Below are 15863 nucleotides of genomic sequence, written 5' to 3'. Positions count from 1 at the left end.
GTATTAAACAGTTAAAGGAATGCTGTTGAATACAGAAGCACAATTTATGCAATACATGAGACGCTTATAAGAATAAAAAAGAATTCAAAGTGATGTGGTTAGGGGGAGTTGTTGCTTAATCAATTTGCGTGTATAAATGGACGACGACCGACGGACGACGTAAACACTGCTCCTGTCTTGTGCTCAGATGAGCTAATAAATTAAAGTTTCATGTAGTACATATTTAGTAATGATCATCAAATATTAGTATCTTACATCAACTTCAGGTCCAGACGGATATCTAGCTCGAGGGTGACAGTTTAAGGAGGTAACGAGGCTTTGCCGAGTTTAAGGGAGCTAAATATTTCCGTCTATGACAATAGCCACTGTTTGATTGTTTTTCTTGCATATCAAATATTAGTCATATTACCTAGTAACTCGTGGCCACGTCATAGTATCTCGTGTCCACGACTTATCTATCTCGTAGCCACGACTTAGTAACTCGTGGCCACGACATAGTATCTCGTGGCCTAGACTTAGCTATCTCGTGGCCACGACGTAGTAACTCATGGCCACGACATAGTATCTCGTAGCCACGAGATAAGTAAAAACACACACATATCACCTTTGTGCCACCGTACCCGCGAGCTGAATACACTCTTAATAGTTCATACTACTTATATAATTCCGTGTATAAGTTGTGCACACTCCTTCGAAAATCGATATTTCTGATAACATTTAACTTCTGACATAAATTTATTGGGATCATCTCAATCCCTAAGTATCCGTTTTTCAACATTCATTTTCTTAAATACTGTCAGTTTGCGTATATAATCACTTAAATGTATATGGGACGAAATTAATTCAAAATCAATACTATTTTATTGAGGACACCTTAAGGAAGTCCCCTCCTAGTCTCATCGATTCTCAACTTTTCTGAGTTCACTCCACAATTACTTTATAATCTGAATACTACTTTACTGAAAGCTTGAGGACTGTCTTGACCGTTAGGAAATTATATTGGATTTTCTCAATGATACGGACCTTAATGTTTCAGAAAATCTAAATAGCAAAATGAATATCTAAACTTAAACAGTCAAAACGATACCAATTAAAGCAAACGATTCTAATTGATTATTATGTTTCCTTTTTTTCGAACTAATAATTGACAATTTCAATTTTCTTTAGGATATTATTATGCATGTTATTGCAGAATTTCACCATTTGTAATCTATGTTTTTTCTAAATAGTGTGTATGTTCTGTTCTGTTCAGTAAAGCATAAAAGTTTGGATATATTTTTGTGAGCTGAAAAATATAGTGAAGTGTTCATTTACCTAGAATAAGAAAATATTCTACGCTATATTGGATAAAATGTGTGTTATTTCGCTACCAATCAGATGAATATTCTTAACGTCTCAATATTGTGTTACATGTGCCTTTGAAAATGTTCTGTTTAGCATCACAGTCATAGTGGATAAAACTTGAAACTAAAGACATGTTCATGAACATGCATTTTCGTATTTTCTTCGATTTTATATGCTATTATTATTATTATTATTATTATTATTATTATTATTATTATTATTATATACCTAACTTGTTAAGCACTTTTTTCATGCGCATTGACAAGTTCAAAAGTACTGTACAGTATAACCAAATAAATGATACTATATTTAAAAGAAAAAAAGAAGAAAACATCAATATTGTTCAAGTCACAAATTCAAATCAAATGTAGTTTAAAAAAAGTTAAAAAGACCCACATAAATAATAAAATTTAGGTAAGAACCTAAAAAATGATCAGTCCAAATAAAACCTCTTAAATAAATGAGTTTTAAGTGCTCTCTTAAACACTGTTAGAGTTTCACAGCTTTTAAGTGTTCTAGGTAGGGCATTCAAGAGTTTATGGGCTGCCGTCATAAAAACACGATCACCATAAGTCACAGTCCTACTACGCGGTACAACAAGTGCTAGGCAATCACTAGATTTTTTTTAATTTTTAAGTAAATAAATGAAAAGTTAAATACACCAAGTGTCATAATGTAACATACAAAGTCTTTAAAAGGAAATAAAAAAATAAAACTATAGATGATGTCCATGTTTTCATGTTTTTCAACATAATATTATGAGAACTTTACAGCTTAAATAAATATTATTTAAAATGCAACAATATAATGATGTTTATTTTAAACTCATATGAATCGATAATTATTTATTTATTAATCTTTTACCTCTTATATCACTTTCTATTAGACCGTTTAAATAAAGTGAAATTGAATACATTGAGTATTTAATGATAAATTCATTCCCGCTGAAGAACTGAATTCATGAATAGTTTACAGGCTCTGTACAAAGAGAAAATGGCACGAATTCTTAAAAAGTTTAGAATTTAATTTTGAACTGTTCGAGGCTCCAACATAGTTTTTAAAGTACTAAAATTAGAACATCGCATAAATTGTTAATGCCAGAAAATATATAAAATGTTCTTGAAGTGCTTGCTTGAGTTACTGTGGAATTGTTCATAAAACGATTCCGTAACAAGAAGTTTTCAAGAAGTTCCTCAAGTATAAATTCATTGTGATATTTTATATTAACAAAAATGAAAGAATTGTTCAAGAACTACTATTCATGAAAGTTTCCTGTGTTTGTGCCACTTTAAAGTACAAGAACAGTTCATGAGAAATTGTGCATGAAAAGTCCTATTACTTGAGTCAAAATTAATATCCATTATGTTTTCAGCCAAAACATATAGTGAATTATCTGACAGATAACAATTAATTTTGAAGTTAACCTCAAATATGTTTGTGATATATAACATGATACTGGTATCGAAACAGTATCCGTTAATATGATGTTTTTTTGAAGAAATTTTACACAAAACTTCTCCGATTGATATAAAATTTTGTAAATAAGTAGTTGAGGTCATGCCTTGTGTTTTTTTTTTAATAAAAAACGGAATCCGTTAGTGAGCATGCGTGTCTCAAATGGGGCTCCAATGAGGGGTATAAATTAGCCGTAATTGAATCACGATAGAAGCGGAGTCCGTCACATATTTCAAATCGTCGATTTTGCGGGGTTTTTTTTAATCTGTAAAGAACTTTAAATACATTTTAAACAAAATATTTTCGTTTCATTTGGTGTTTTACTAGGAAATTCGAAGGATTGTTGAATAGATAAAATATAATTCTGCAATGATTTAGTCAACAAAATTATTTGATATTTTTTACAAGGGAGAAATATTAAGAAAACATGTTGTTTCCCAACTTCACCACTCATGGTCACAGAAATAAGAATCAACACTTTCCAAGACCATATTATAATTAGAAGCATGAGTGCAATTCGATAACAAATTGTAAAGTGAGAAATAAAATTAATCTTCAAATACTATGTGGAACATAAATAGAATTCTAATAAATAAAAAAATATGATAACATGAATTAACAACATATGACATATAAAAATGTACCATCTTTCCTTTTCATATAAATCGAGATATATTATTAACTCATTTGTCTTGTCTCAAAAGTTGTGGTTGCTTAACGTTTATCATTTATTCTTCCTCATAAAGACGTGAGAACCACTGTAGGTCATTTGTCATTCAAACTCTCTCTTATAACTTTCCTCTCGCTTTCACACAAACAGTGATTCCAACCTGTTGTTACACATAATTCATTATCACAACCATACCATTCAAAACCATATTGTTCATTATTTACCCTTCCTCTGTCACCACAAACACCACACGTATACTTTTATCTGCTAATTTCACAAATTTCTCATTTCTTTCTCTCTCTTTTAACTTTCTTGTTCTCTTTCATTTTTCCTGTCTTTTCGCAGCCTTTAACTCATCTTCCACTAATTTCTGTTTACGTTTCAAATCCCACACTTCTTCACGTTTTTTTTTCTTTTCTTCCTGTCTCTTTATTTCTGTCTCTTCACGTTCCTGCAATTAATCGGACATTCTTAAATTAAATGCTTTTTATGATGTAAAACTTCTTTCTAACATGTATGAAAAAATTCAGAATGAAGAGGAAAATGATTACAGAAATATTGAAACTAGTTACTGTAGTATTGATATATTTGCTTTACTCGAGTATTTCGGCGTTTTAATTGATTTATCTTTAGTATTTGGAGCATTTCATCTCCCGATAACACCCTTCCACTAGTGACTGCCTTGCTAGGTTGTTTCTTTTGGGATAGAAGCTTTGCTGGTGGTGGGATTAAAACTTTCTGCCATGCATGCCGGAACCACCACTCTGTTTCCAGTGGATTCCCCCCCCCCCCATGAATTAGCCGCATGTCCCGCATGTTCTTGTGGCCTCGTTTGTTCCACGTTCCTCTATAAGGAAGGTTGGTGGTATAAGCTAGCTGGCGTCGATTACTTCAGGATTGACTTGCATTATACCAGCCAATCTAAATGCCTAATTGACAGCGCTCGGTGCAGTCTGGCCGGTGGCATAGCTCAGCAAGATAGGTAACCGAGTCTTGCCTATACTGTAGCCAGGTCGAGCAAAACCAACACTCGAGGCAAGACTGGTCACCTTATGTTTTAATGGCCCTATTATTTTTACATTCAAGGCCCGTGCGAAATATGGGGTGGTAGCCAAACAAGTATCACATTATGCTTTCTGGCAATTTCTTCTAGAGGCAAGGATATCTATGATTCATGATTGTCCATAAGTAGGACTACTGGCCAGTCTTTCCAACAATTGGGTAAGAAGGCTTTAATGAACCATTGAAGAAATATGCTGGTGTCCATATACCCACTGTCAGAAGCGCTGAAAAGCAGTGAACCTGAAATAAAGGGTATAAATTGTACTATGAAAGAACTGTGTAGATAGAAAAAAAACTATTTTTTCTAAAGAAAAGTCACTTTTACATCGTATACACGGATATTTAAATGGTTGTGATGAAAGTCCCGTCAGCAGTTACGCATAGATGCGCTGTCACATGTTCGTTGCTCACAACGTTTTGTTGATATATGTGGACCAGACTTTGGACCAATTACCTTTTCTCTGGCACATTCTTTTCCTGACCAGCCAGTTTCGTCGCAATTGAACACCTGAAAAACTTTATACAAAAAAAGAAGGTCAAGGCAGTTGGATTTTTTTTTAATGTGAAAAAGGGATTGTTATCGAAAAGGCTATATATTATTGATAGAAGATTCAAATCTGTTTAATTGTCTTTAGATCTAAAGTCACATAGACATTATATTATGATAAAGCGTTAAACATCGTATTGACGTATTCAAATTATTTCTGTCCCTGCACTAAGCTTAAATGAGAACTTAATAAGTTAACTAAGTATGAAGCAATAAACATTTTAAGTTTTTTTTACTTGATGGTCGTCGTCGTCGATACCGAGTTAGATTATGTACATGTGTCTTAATAAAGAATAGTGAGATAATTTTACTATATACGACTTTTCAACATTTGAAAACTAGTGTTTTTTTATTGCTCAACACACCTGAGATGGCTTGTCTATTACGTTATGTTTTTAACATACGTCCAAAATTATTAAAATCATCTGAAACTGTTTTGTTTGACATTCTGCTTCTGCCTCTGCCCCGGCTCTCTGGCTTCTTGATGCGAGTTGCGCATATTCAGATACCAATTTACTCTTTATCTTAAATGTTTTGCTGTGTTTACTAAAATCATTAAACATTTTATTAAAAGAGGTTATGACCCTTTTACAGCTGCAAACTACGCTTTCCTCTTTTGATTACATCTGACGGACCAAGTGGAAGACCCTATGATGGACAGATCTTAAAGCCCCTTTTGACTGAATTGTCTTAATGTTCGTCTTCTGCCTTGCTTCGTCGGGCCCTTGTAGGTTTTTTTCTTGTTGCTCTGTCTTCCTTTAGGACATTGAGTACTTTTGTAATGGACATTGGGTTTACTTTAATATGTTTGTACATGATCATTTTGGTGTCTTACTTATTTAACCTTTTGAAACTATTCATATTTATTTTATAGGAACATGGTGGGGCTAAGAGTGAGGTTTGTTGCACCATTAACCGGTTTAAACTCCCCAGCAGTACTTGTGCTGCTGACCGTTCCAAGGCGACGCCCCTCTGTGCTCCTCAGATGTATGTCTATGTTGTTTCATACTGTTTTGGTGACGCTTCTGCTTGTGTCCCTTATTTTATCGCCTACGGTTAGTATCTTGCCCTTTGCCCCTTGTCTTATTTCTTTATCCCCCCCTCCCCGGGTCTCCTGTCCCCTTCCCCTGTGCCCTTTGACTTTGTGGGCCTATTAATTAATCATCTGTTTTCTTTGAATTTCCTATCAGTTACAAATTATTTCCTATTATTCAATCAATTATTTGTTTTCTTTGTGTTTTCTTTGAATTCCTTATCAGTTACAAACTATTTTTAATTTCAGTGATTAACCTGTCCGTGCATATGCCCTTTCCCGTTTTTGTTTTGGGTTCGTCCTGAATCCTTGCCAATGGTTCTCGTTCCTGGGTCTTATGGGGGTTGCTTTCATTGAACGCCGCCTTCCCTTGTCGATCTTGTTTATCATTTTTTAAAATATTAAAAATATATTTTGGAAGATGCGAGTGGGCACGCGCGTGTGTTAGAGCGACTCGCAACTACCAACATTAAAGTAAGTGTTTTGTCCTGTATTACAAGGAAACATTTTGCCTATTTTTAATTTTGAAATATAATATTGCCGGTAGATTTGAAATAACATACCTGAACGTAGCATCTGACCATCGTTCTTGTGAGCGAAAACCCTTGTCCGGCCATGTATAGAACGTAATTGACCAGCCCATCTGTCTCTTCTTTAGTAAGCTGTTTCTCTGGGCCCTTTTTTGATCTTATGTCTGTTTTTTTAACATGATCAGATAAAGTTGTTCTGGGAACTCACTTTTTGCTCATAATAATTTATTTGACCCCTTTAAGAGGCCACTTAAGCTAAAAAAAGAAATACCATTAAATGTCTATTTCTAGAGAACTTATTGATGGATGATCACCAAACTTTGCCTGTAGCATTCTTGTGTAGTCTTTTATCAAATTTGTAAATATTTTTTTGATTGGCCTCTTTTAGGGGCCGCAAAAGCTGAACATAAAGATACCTTTAAACGTCTATTTCTACAAAACAAATTGATGGATGATCACTTAACTTTGTCTGTAGCATTCTTGGGTAGTCTTTTATCAACTTGCTCATATTATTTTGATTGGCCCCTCTTAGGGGCCGCCAAATCTAAAAATAGATATACATTTAAACGTCTATTGCTACAGGACTAATTGACTAATTAAAAAACTTTAAACATCATCTGCTTCCGAACCAATTGATGGATGATCACCAAATTGTGTCTGTAACATTCTTGGGTACTCTTTTATAAAGTTTGCTTAAATCAATTTGATTAGACCCCTTAAGGGACCACTAAAGCTAAAAATAGAAAAAAGTCTTCGAACATATCCCTACTGATATAATGGATAGATGGTCACCACACTTTGTAGCATGCTTAGGTAGTCTTTTTATCAAGTTTACTCATATTAATTTGAATAGCCCCGTCTAAGCTTATTAAAAGCTTAAATGCCCCAGGTCATGGCATTTCTTCATATTATTATTTAAACATATTCTATGCTCAAATTTGATATAAGAATATATTGACATTCCAACACTGAAATGCAGCTGTTTCTTGTGAGCGACTCAGGGCCATCATGACCCTCTTGTTTGTTTTTGTTTTGAGTGTTAAATTATCCTAAACACCCCATAAAGTGCCCCAGAATAAAAATAGTCATGTATACGGGAAACAATCACCGTTCAAGTACAGTCTTTGATATTCAGAATTGCCTCTTTTGGTTAGAAAAATTGAGCAGCGGTTTTCCTATTTTATGCCTTTTTTATTTAATTTTCAGAATCTGTTGGTCAAAAATGACAAAAAATACAAAGTTTTAGCTTAAAATGATTGATTATTATGGTATTTAAAGACTATTGGGGACTTTTACAACGTCGCCTTATTTTGCAGGAAATTGGGGAAAATTTGTCTTAATTAGGGCCTAATAAAGTTATCCTTTGAGCATGCGCATTATTAGTATTTGAAATCCCCCTGTGAAAACACACCTGATTGTAAAATCTAAAGGTAAGAACGATTACATCTAATGTTGACCTTTGATACAAGAAAATTCAGTCAAGCGTGTCCTTTGATGATAGCGTTCTGAAAAAAGCCGTACCTTCAACTTTGAAGAAATGCGGTAAACGAAAATAACCGTAATATCGGATACTACTAGCCGACGGATACTGCTCCGACACCACTATACATAACATACGGATGTAAGCAATAACAGAACGTAGCAAAGAATTTTTGAAAACATTATAAAATAGTTGAATTTACAAACCAAAAACTTGTGATCGAAATAGGAAGTTTTATATACTTGCAAGGCATTATGGAAAATCACTGAACATATTGATCAATTTAGATAGAACTAAAGTACGTATTGCTCATCAAACATTCTTGTATCATGTTCATCAAAATTCCTAAAAATAAAAATGAGGATTAAATTTGTTGAGGTTATGCCACCGCATTTCTATATTACTTAATAAAGGGAAGAGACGTAGATTTTTTTGTATCTATACAATTAAACTTTGCCATAATGCAGGATTGTCTAGTGAATTTGGGAGGAAAGGTGTTTGGGGGATGGTCAATGTCATATTCTAGCAAGTGCAGATGTGTCTGATGTTCAGATACAATGCCTTATGTATAATAATGACCCAAAATTAAAGTATTCTTACTTGATAAATATTAAGGTATCTGCTGTCTGGCATAACTGTATCTAACTTTGACTTTAATGGTTCAGATAATTAAGCATTACCTATTTTTGAAAACAGATTAAAGGTCATCACAATATAGATAATGACCTTATTATGTATTCTTATCATTTCATGAATATCCCTGTAAAAGAAACATCACTCTTGCTAAAGATCATGACCTCAAATCATTTCTTAAATATCTCTGATAAGCTAGAGGTCATGTTCCTTGAATCACACGAAAACAAGGTCAACATCTCTCCGGCCTAGATATAGATGTGAAAACACAACCACTGAGTATCGGTAGTGGTTAATAGCAGCACATCAAAATTGAAACATGTAACATCTGGAGTTCCTCAGAGTTCGGGTTTGAGTTATACACCTCTGATACCAAATAAAATAGGAGAAATAATGCTTAATTAACCCAATAACCAAGATACTTTTTAAGCACTCGACAAGTTTGAATTATCTATTTGCTAATAAAATTATCTGTTAAAAGATCTCAGTATTGATATGTATTGATATATATTTAAGCATTTATTTACATGAACTATATTATAAGAGTGCCTTTGAGCACATGATATAATGCGAATCGATTTAGCGTAGCTGACATTTGTTCCAAAACTTATGCCCTTTGTTAATTTTAACACTTTGAACTTTGTCCGGGCTATAACTTGAAAGTTATAAGAAATATCAACATAAAGCTTTGTAGGTAGATATATTTCTTTAGTTGAAATTGCATTGCTAAAGAACCATAACTTTGCCTTGCCTTTTTTAAGAGTTATTACCCTTTGTTAATTTTACACTTTGAACTTTGTCCGGGATATAACTCTTAAACTATAAGAGATATCAGCATGAAACTTAATGGGTAGATAGAGCTCATTTAATAAAAGTGTATTGCATAAGAACCTTAACTATGCCTTGCCAAATTTTGAGTTATTGCTCTTTGTTCATGTTTACACTTTGAACTCTGTCCGGAACATACCTCTGAAACTATATGAGAGATCATCATGAACCTTTATTGGTAGATAGATCTCATTAAAGCAGCACGCCTCCAGATTTATCCTTATTTTCACGAAATTTTTTAAATGTATTTAAAAGTAAACTATTGCAAAGTGAACAAAGAGAGTAATTTACAAATGACACTTACAATCCACGTAAATAACCAAAAAGGGGTCGAAATATGCAAAAATAGCCCTTTATGCGTTAGTAACGCAGTAGAAATATGATGATCAATACCGCAAAATTAGTCAATAATCGCACATAAGATAAAAAATATTACTTGAATCTTGGATTTATTTAATTTTCTTACATTATTTGTGTGTTTTTCAAAAGTTTGATTTTCTTGAAATATTTTGGCTCATCTGGAGGCTTGCAGCTTTAAATAAAAGTGCAGGGCAAAAGAGCCATAACTCTGGCTTGCCTAGTTTTGGGATTACTGCCATTTGTTACTTATTTTTCACAATGAACTTTGTCCAAGACATATCTCTGAAACCATAAAAGGTTTGTATGTAGATCGATCTCATTAAATAGAAGCGCAGTGCAAAAGAACCTTAACTCTGCCTTGCCCCTTTCTTCATTTTTCCTGGTTGAACTTTGTCAGGGACATAACACTAACACTACATGAGGCATATTTTTCTGTGACTAAAACCTGCTCGGGGAGCATGACCAGGTTCAACAGGCTCTTGTCATTTTGAAGTCAAATGTAAATCATTATCATTGGTTAAATAGTGGCCCCCGGAGGAATAACACACAAACAAACTACATGAAATTGCAGACTCATTTTTGATTGCGTCTGTACAAAGATTACACCCTCTGGTTTTATGTACATCTAAAACCAAGTGGTAGAACTTTATCTCCAAGGATATTATGAATAATAGCGGCGGTGATCCAATTGCTCGGAGAATCATCAGTTTGACTTCTAAATATTTAAATACAATCTTACTTTTTTTTGCATGGCGATAACGTATCCACTCAAAACCCCTTTGAAAAAGAGCTCCCTTCCTTCTGTTTTCATGCCTTCTTTCATCTGAAAAAAAAAATGTTTTCACCACAGAATTGTATCTAAAATTAATAATTTAGAATTGTTAAATGCTGTTATATATTTCTTGAAATGTAAATGTCAATTGTGATGATGAAAATATGAAGTCGATGAACAAAACTCGATTTGAAGTTTAATTTAAAGACCATTGCTATCTTGTTAGAAGAAATATGATATTAAAGTGGTTATCACAACAATTAATTATGTTTGAATTTTTTTTAAACATTGGTACAGAGGAACTTTTTTGTTTTTATTTATATACTCATTTAAATAAATAATAAGAAACATCGTTGGACCCATCCTGGTGAATGGGAGGTATTTGCGTCTTCATTTGTCCGAAAAACAATTTTTTTATACATGCATAGAGGTATTGTCGTATAACTTGGTACAAACCATTATTGCACACCTGAAACAATTCTTAAGATCAAAACCCCCTACATGTATTAATATTTTATATAAACTTATGTTCAGATATAAAAGGACGAATGATGCGCGCAAAATCAGGTCAGTTAAAGTCGAAAATGTATAACCATTTGAAAATTGTTAGCAGCATGGTAAACTTTCAAAGACAAATTCAATGCCCATGAATGTTAAATTAAATTTAGATATCTGAGTTTGAACATATGTATGTATATTGTAAATAAGATTTATGGTATATGTGAGTAAGTAAATAATAAGTATAACATTTAAACCTTCATGAAAAATAACACATGCAATAATTAGTTTCGTGAATTCATTTGGTCATCTGTACGTTTGTTACCACTTCATATTAAAAAAAAATGGTAGATCATTATATTTAAACAAATATATTGACAATTACAAAATAAAATTTAACCTTATTAAAGTACGAATCAAATTAATTAAAACAAAACTGATGCTTTTATTAATTTGACCTAAAACTTGATTGCTGTTCAAAACACATGGCCATAATGTTTGTTGTCATATAAAAACTTTAGCATATACGTTCGCACAGACAACAACTTCGTTAAAACGCTTTGAGCATAAAAAACGTGATTCTGCATGTTCTTTAGACGATTTAAATTCTTATTTGAACAGTTTTAAGGAATCAGTACTAAGAACAACGATTATAAGGCATGTCAATTAAGCACGTATTATTTGTTCACACCTTTGTTGTTACCAACTTAAAACAACTTTACCTTTAGTCTTTAAGTCTTCAATAGCCTCCTGCAAAACTTTATGACCAGATTTCAGAAACTCTAGATCATCGACTATTGCCTTATCCTGTTTTTCCCACTTTTCAATTTCATCTGTTACCCTCTGTTCTGTTTGTGGATCAAGAGGGCTATATTCAAAGTCAGTAATTGTCTGGTGAAAGTCTTTGATGGGATACACTTTATCAAATCTAAGGAGAATCTGCAAATGGCATCGGCGTGCTTATTATGTTAATGATAGTTTGCAAACGTTTGTCAAGAAGGGAATATACATAAAAAAAATTATTTCATATGATTAATATTTTCATCACATTCAAAGTACAATATCCTGGCATTTGTTTTTTGGAGATCTGTCTTGATGATGTAGGCAATTAAGTTCATGTGAATGAATTTCCTACGTTTACTATTTTATTTGCTATACTTTTTGTGTCATAAGTATTCAAACAATGGAAAATACTAAAGTTAAACCAAAACCTGATAAAAACAAATACACAATCAGTAAATAAATGAATTTGATGATTATATCGTCATTCAATATTAGATATACACGTTGCATTAAATCTAACATACTGGCTTAACAGTGTTTGGCTGATAACGTATGTAATTCAGTAATAAATGTTCCTGCTATTTAACATGACAGTACACTTCAATTGCAGACGCGTGCCATTTTGAAACAAATATTAATCAACATTTGGGACAAAATAAGATTTGAAAGATGGTTAAACAGCAATATGAAAGCTTCATTGCACAGTTATACAGACAGAGTTGGATCTATGTTGGTGGCAAAAGCCTTATTGTTTCTGTTTAGATAAAGAAAGACATGCACTGTAGAATAAGTCTTAAATTGAGATTTAAAATTTAATATAAACCTGTTCGATTTCTTTCCACTTGGTTATAAAATCGTTATATTGTATCCCTGTAGTGGTCGATATATGACAAATCTGAAGATATAAAATCGTTACTGCTAAATGCTTGTCTTTCACAGATAAAAGTCAATTGATTTCTATTTCTATCAATACTTGTTTAATTTTGAATACCTCCCTTTAAATAAAAGAACAATGAAACCAATCGCCTTGACAGAATAACTTATATGAGAACTCTTTGAGAATTTTTCCCGGTCTTACTTTCGAGTTCCATTATTATCTGAACAAATAATAAGACATATTAAGTTAACTTTAGTCTGCTACCTTAGTTCATTTATCATTTAAATTAAACATAAGCCTGTTCTTACTTCATTTCTGTAATTCTTCAGTCTACAAATGTCTGCCTCGATAGAAGTATCACTTTGTCCTGGTAAAATGTTCCAATTGTACTTTTTATTTAACTTGAAACATTTTAGGTTCCTCATGAGACAAATGATAAGTGTGATGTCCAAATCTGACGTTGAAACAGTGCCATTCGATGGATACAGTAAATCATATTGCACCTGTGTTATTGTCTTACGTCCCTTTAAAAGTTTGATAGTAGTCTTTTCGTTTGCAAGACATCCACTAAGAGTAATAGATTGAGCTAAAAGTTCCTGGTCTACATAATTTCTTAAAACTGCGAGTCCACCATCAATAATTAGCATTTGTAGACGGAATTGGAAGATACGATTGTCTGATGCCTGTGCTGAAGATGATGTTCCAGGTTGAGCAGCAGCCATGACTAAACATTACATTTCACAAGTGTTTGTTATTATGATGTCAAACCTGTAAAATTAAATGTACCATTTATGTAGAATTATTGTAGGATTGATATCAAACAAATATACAATTTATGAAGAATTATTATGAAATCCTTACAATACAACAACATTTTGTTATTTAATATAAGAATGTTCATAATATTAGTTAAAATGTCACTAAAGATAAACATTTCATTTGGTGCCAATAACAAAACCTCTTTTAATTTGGCAATATAATCTGATACAAGGTATTGTGTTATCAATGTTCAATTGTTTAAAGCTATATCTCAAAAATATTTTCATAAATATCATAAATGGTGAAACAATTATGTTTTCTTAATTTAATGATAGATATTTTGGATATTTGTAACATAGAATTATGTTTCTTTTATTGGGCGTAAACAAAATGAAATAATCCAGATAAAATAGTATGCTGTCTTTTTATTACAATTTTTACGAATTTAACTAATTCATGAATATGCCGTTTGTCATTAAGAGCAAACAAAAAAAACCATGTACTTTGCAGTTATGTTTTTCAAAATAACAAAAAACAGGGTGTGTGATCAGGTGGTATTAGTTCAGGTTATCATTTGGTCACCACAAAAAAACCGCGTCAATTACCGAAATTAATTTGCTATGTCTTCGTTATGTCTTTATCCGCAAAAGGAACACATCTGCGGATGTTTCAAAATTCAAAATTGTGCTAGTTCATGTTAAATATTGAATTCTGCTTAAGTCAGTGCTAGGGGGCGTGGAGGGTAGTTTGCACTTGACAGCACCGTCCATGAACAGGCTCAATCAGACTTTCTTTAGGGATTCTTATTTTCTCTAATTGTTCGATATCTTAATGATAAATATATGTCCTGCTCTGTGCGCATATTTGTAAATGAAATGGAATAAAACTTTCCGTTGCATCGTTTTTTTCCTTTTCCCGTTATACCACGGTCACATTTTCACGGAAAACGCCCACGGAAAACCCACGGATTTATTCCGGAATCGTCCGTAGCTATCCGTACTTGTCAGTAGCTCTACGTATTGTAACCGTAATCAATCGTAGTAGTCCTTGTATATCCGTAGCGATCCTTGACAATTTTTGAACATGCACACAAATTTTCTACGGAAAAATCAACGTGCGTATACCCATTAGTTGTATTAAACCGTACTGATACGCACTGGTCCGTGCGGAAACCGTACTAGTCCGTACTGATTCGTAGGCTCGAACTTGTCAAGGATTTCCACGGTTTGGAACGGATAACTATGTATTTGTACGGTTACCCTACGTTTAAGCTACGGTTTTAATACGGATTAATACTGCATTGCCACGGAAAGCCAAGATTGTTAAAAAATACACATTTGCGTGAACATTCTATAAATGATAATTGCCATTAACTGGCTGCAACTGTTTATTGATATGGCTCAGAATGCGGAGATAGTGGTCGAGTTGCTTGATGACATGCATAGAGAAAAAGATGTGTTAATATCGTACAATAATAAGTAAAAGAATAACACTTTAATCTTACATATTTTTAAAAAAAACATTGGATCGTGAAATTGGAGTAAATATGTACATTAAACGAATTGTCTCATAAGCCTCGGACGCTGGCCCTTTAGTGATAATAAGATTAACAAGATTTTTACATATTCTTAAAACATAGACATTCACGATAATTAATGTAATTGTAAAATGAAATCAAAAGTAAAGCAGTATTGATCAACATTAATGACTAATAGTCCATAATTATCTAATCAGGTAAGACAGAGGAAATGGTGGACTAAAGATGAGCTTCTACGAAGACCCCTTCATGTTTAGTATGAGGCTCTCATGTCCGAATTTGTTTAGGATCCGGCGTCCTTCAAGAAATTTACTATAATCGGACCTGATATGTCTCGGGGTCGGACGCGATGAGGCCGAATCCTTTCCGCCAAAATCATTGAACTCTGCAATTCGTTTTCTAAGTGTTCTTTTCTTGTGAGGCATTTTGAAAATGAGAATGCAAGGAGTTGTGGACGGATATAATAGGTCCGTATAGATCCTTGGCAATTTGTTCTTCTCCGTATCAATTCGTTCTTCTCCGTATCAGACCGTACTTATTTGTACTTACCCGTGCTAATACCTTCGCAGACCGTAGTGTATCCGTAGTGCGTCCGTCCTGATTCGTGTCGCTCCGTATCGAACCGTTTCGGTCCGTAACAATCCGTGGATCTCCCGGGGCTTTTGGTGGTAAATCCCTCGAACTCTGTACTCTTA

The 15863-nt window shown here is 33.3% G+C and overlaps 1 protein-coding gene across 1 annotated transcript; it reads right to left on the bottom strand.

Moving 5' to 3' along the window:
• Nucleotides 1-3791: 3791 nt before the first annotated feature.
• LOC132745729 (E3 ubiquitin-protein ligase DZIP3-like) lies at nt 3792-13634 on the bottom strand. Its single transcript, XM_060734692.1, has 5 exons — nt 13181-13634; nt 12819-12890; nt 11935-12151; nt 6675-6805; nt 3792-3920 (listed from the first exon to the last, which is right to left on the bottom strand). The coding sequence occupies exons 1-5, from the start codon at nt 13592-13594 to the stop codon at nt 3792-3794; spliced, it is 963 nt and encodes a 320-aa protein (XP_060590675.1). The 5' UTR covers nt 13595-13634.
• Between the last annotated feature and the right edge of the window lie 2229 nt (nt 13635-15863).

Source organism: Ruditapes philippinarum, unplaced genomic scaffold, assembly GCF_026571515.1.
Source record: "Ruditapes philippinarum isolate M1 unplaced genomic scaffold, ASM2657151v2 ctg3589_1_1_1_1, whole genome shotgun sequence".
NCBI lineage: Eukaryota > Metazoa > Mollusca > Bivalvia > Venerida > Veneridae > Ruditapes > Ruditapes philippinarum.
The sequence above is the reverse complement of the archived record's forward strand: the minus strand, read 5'-3'. Positions and strand labels throughout refer to the sequence as shown.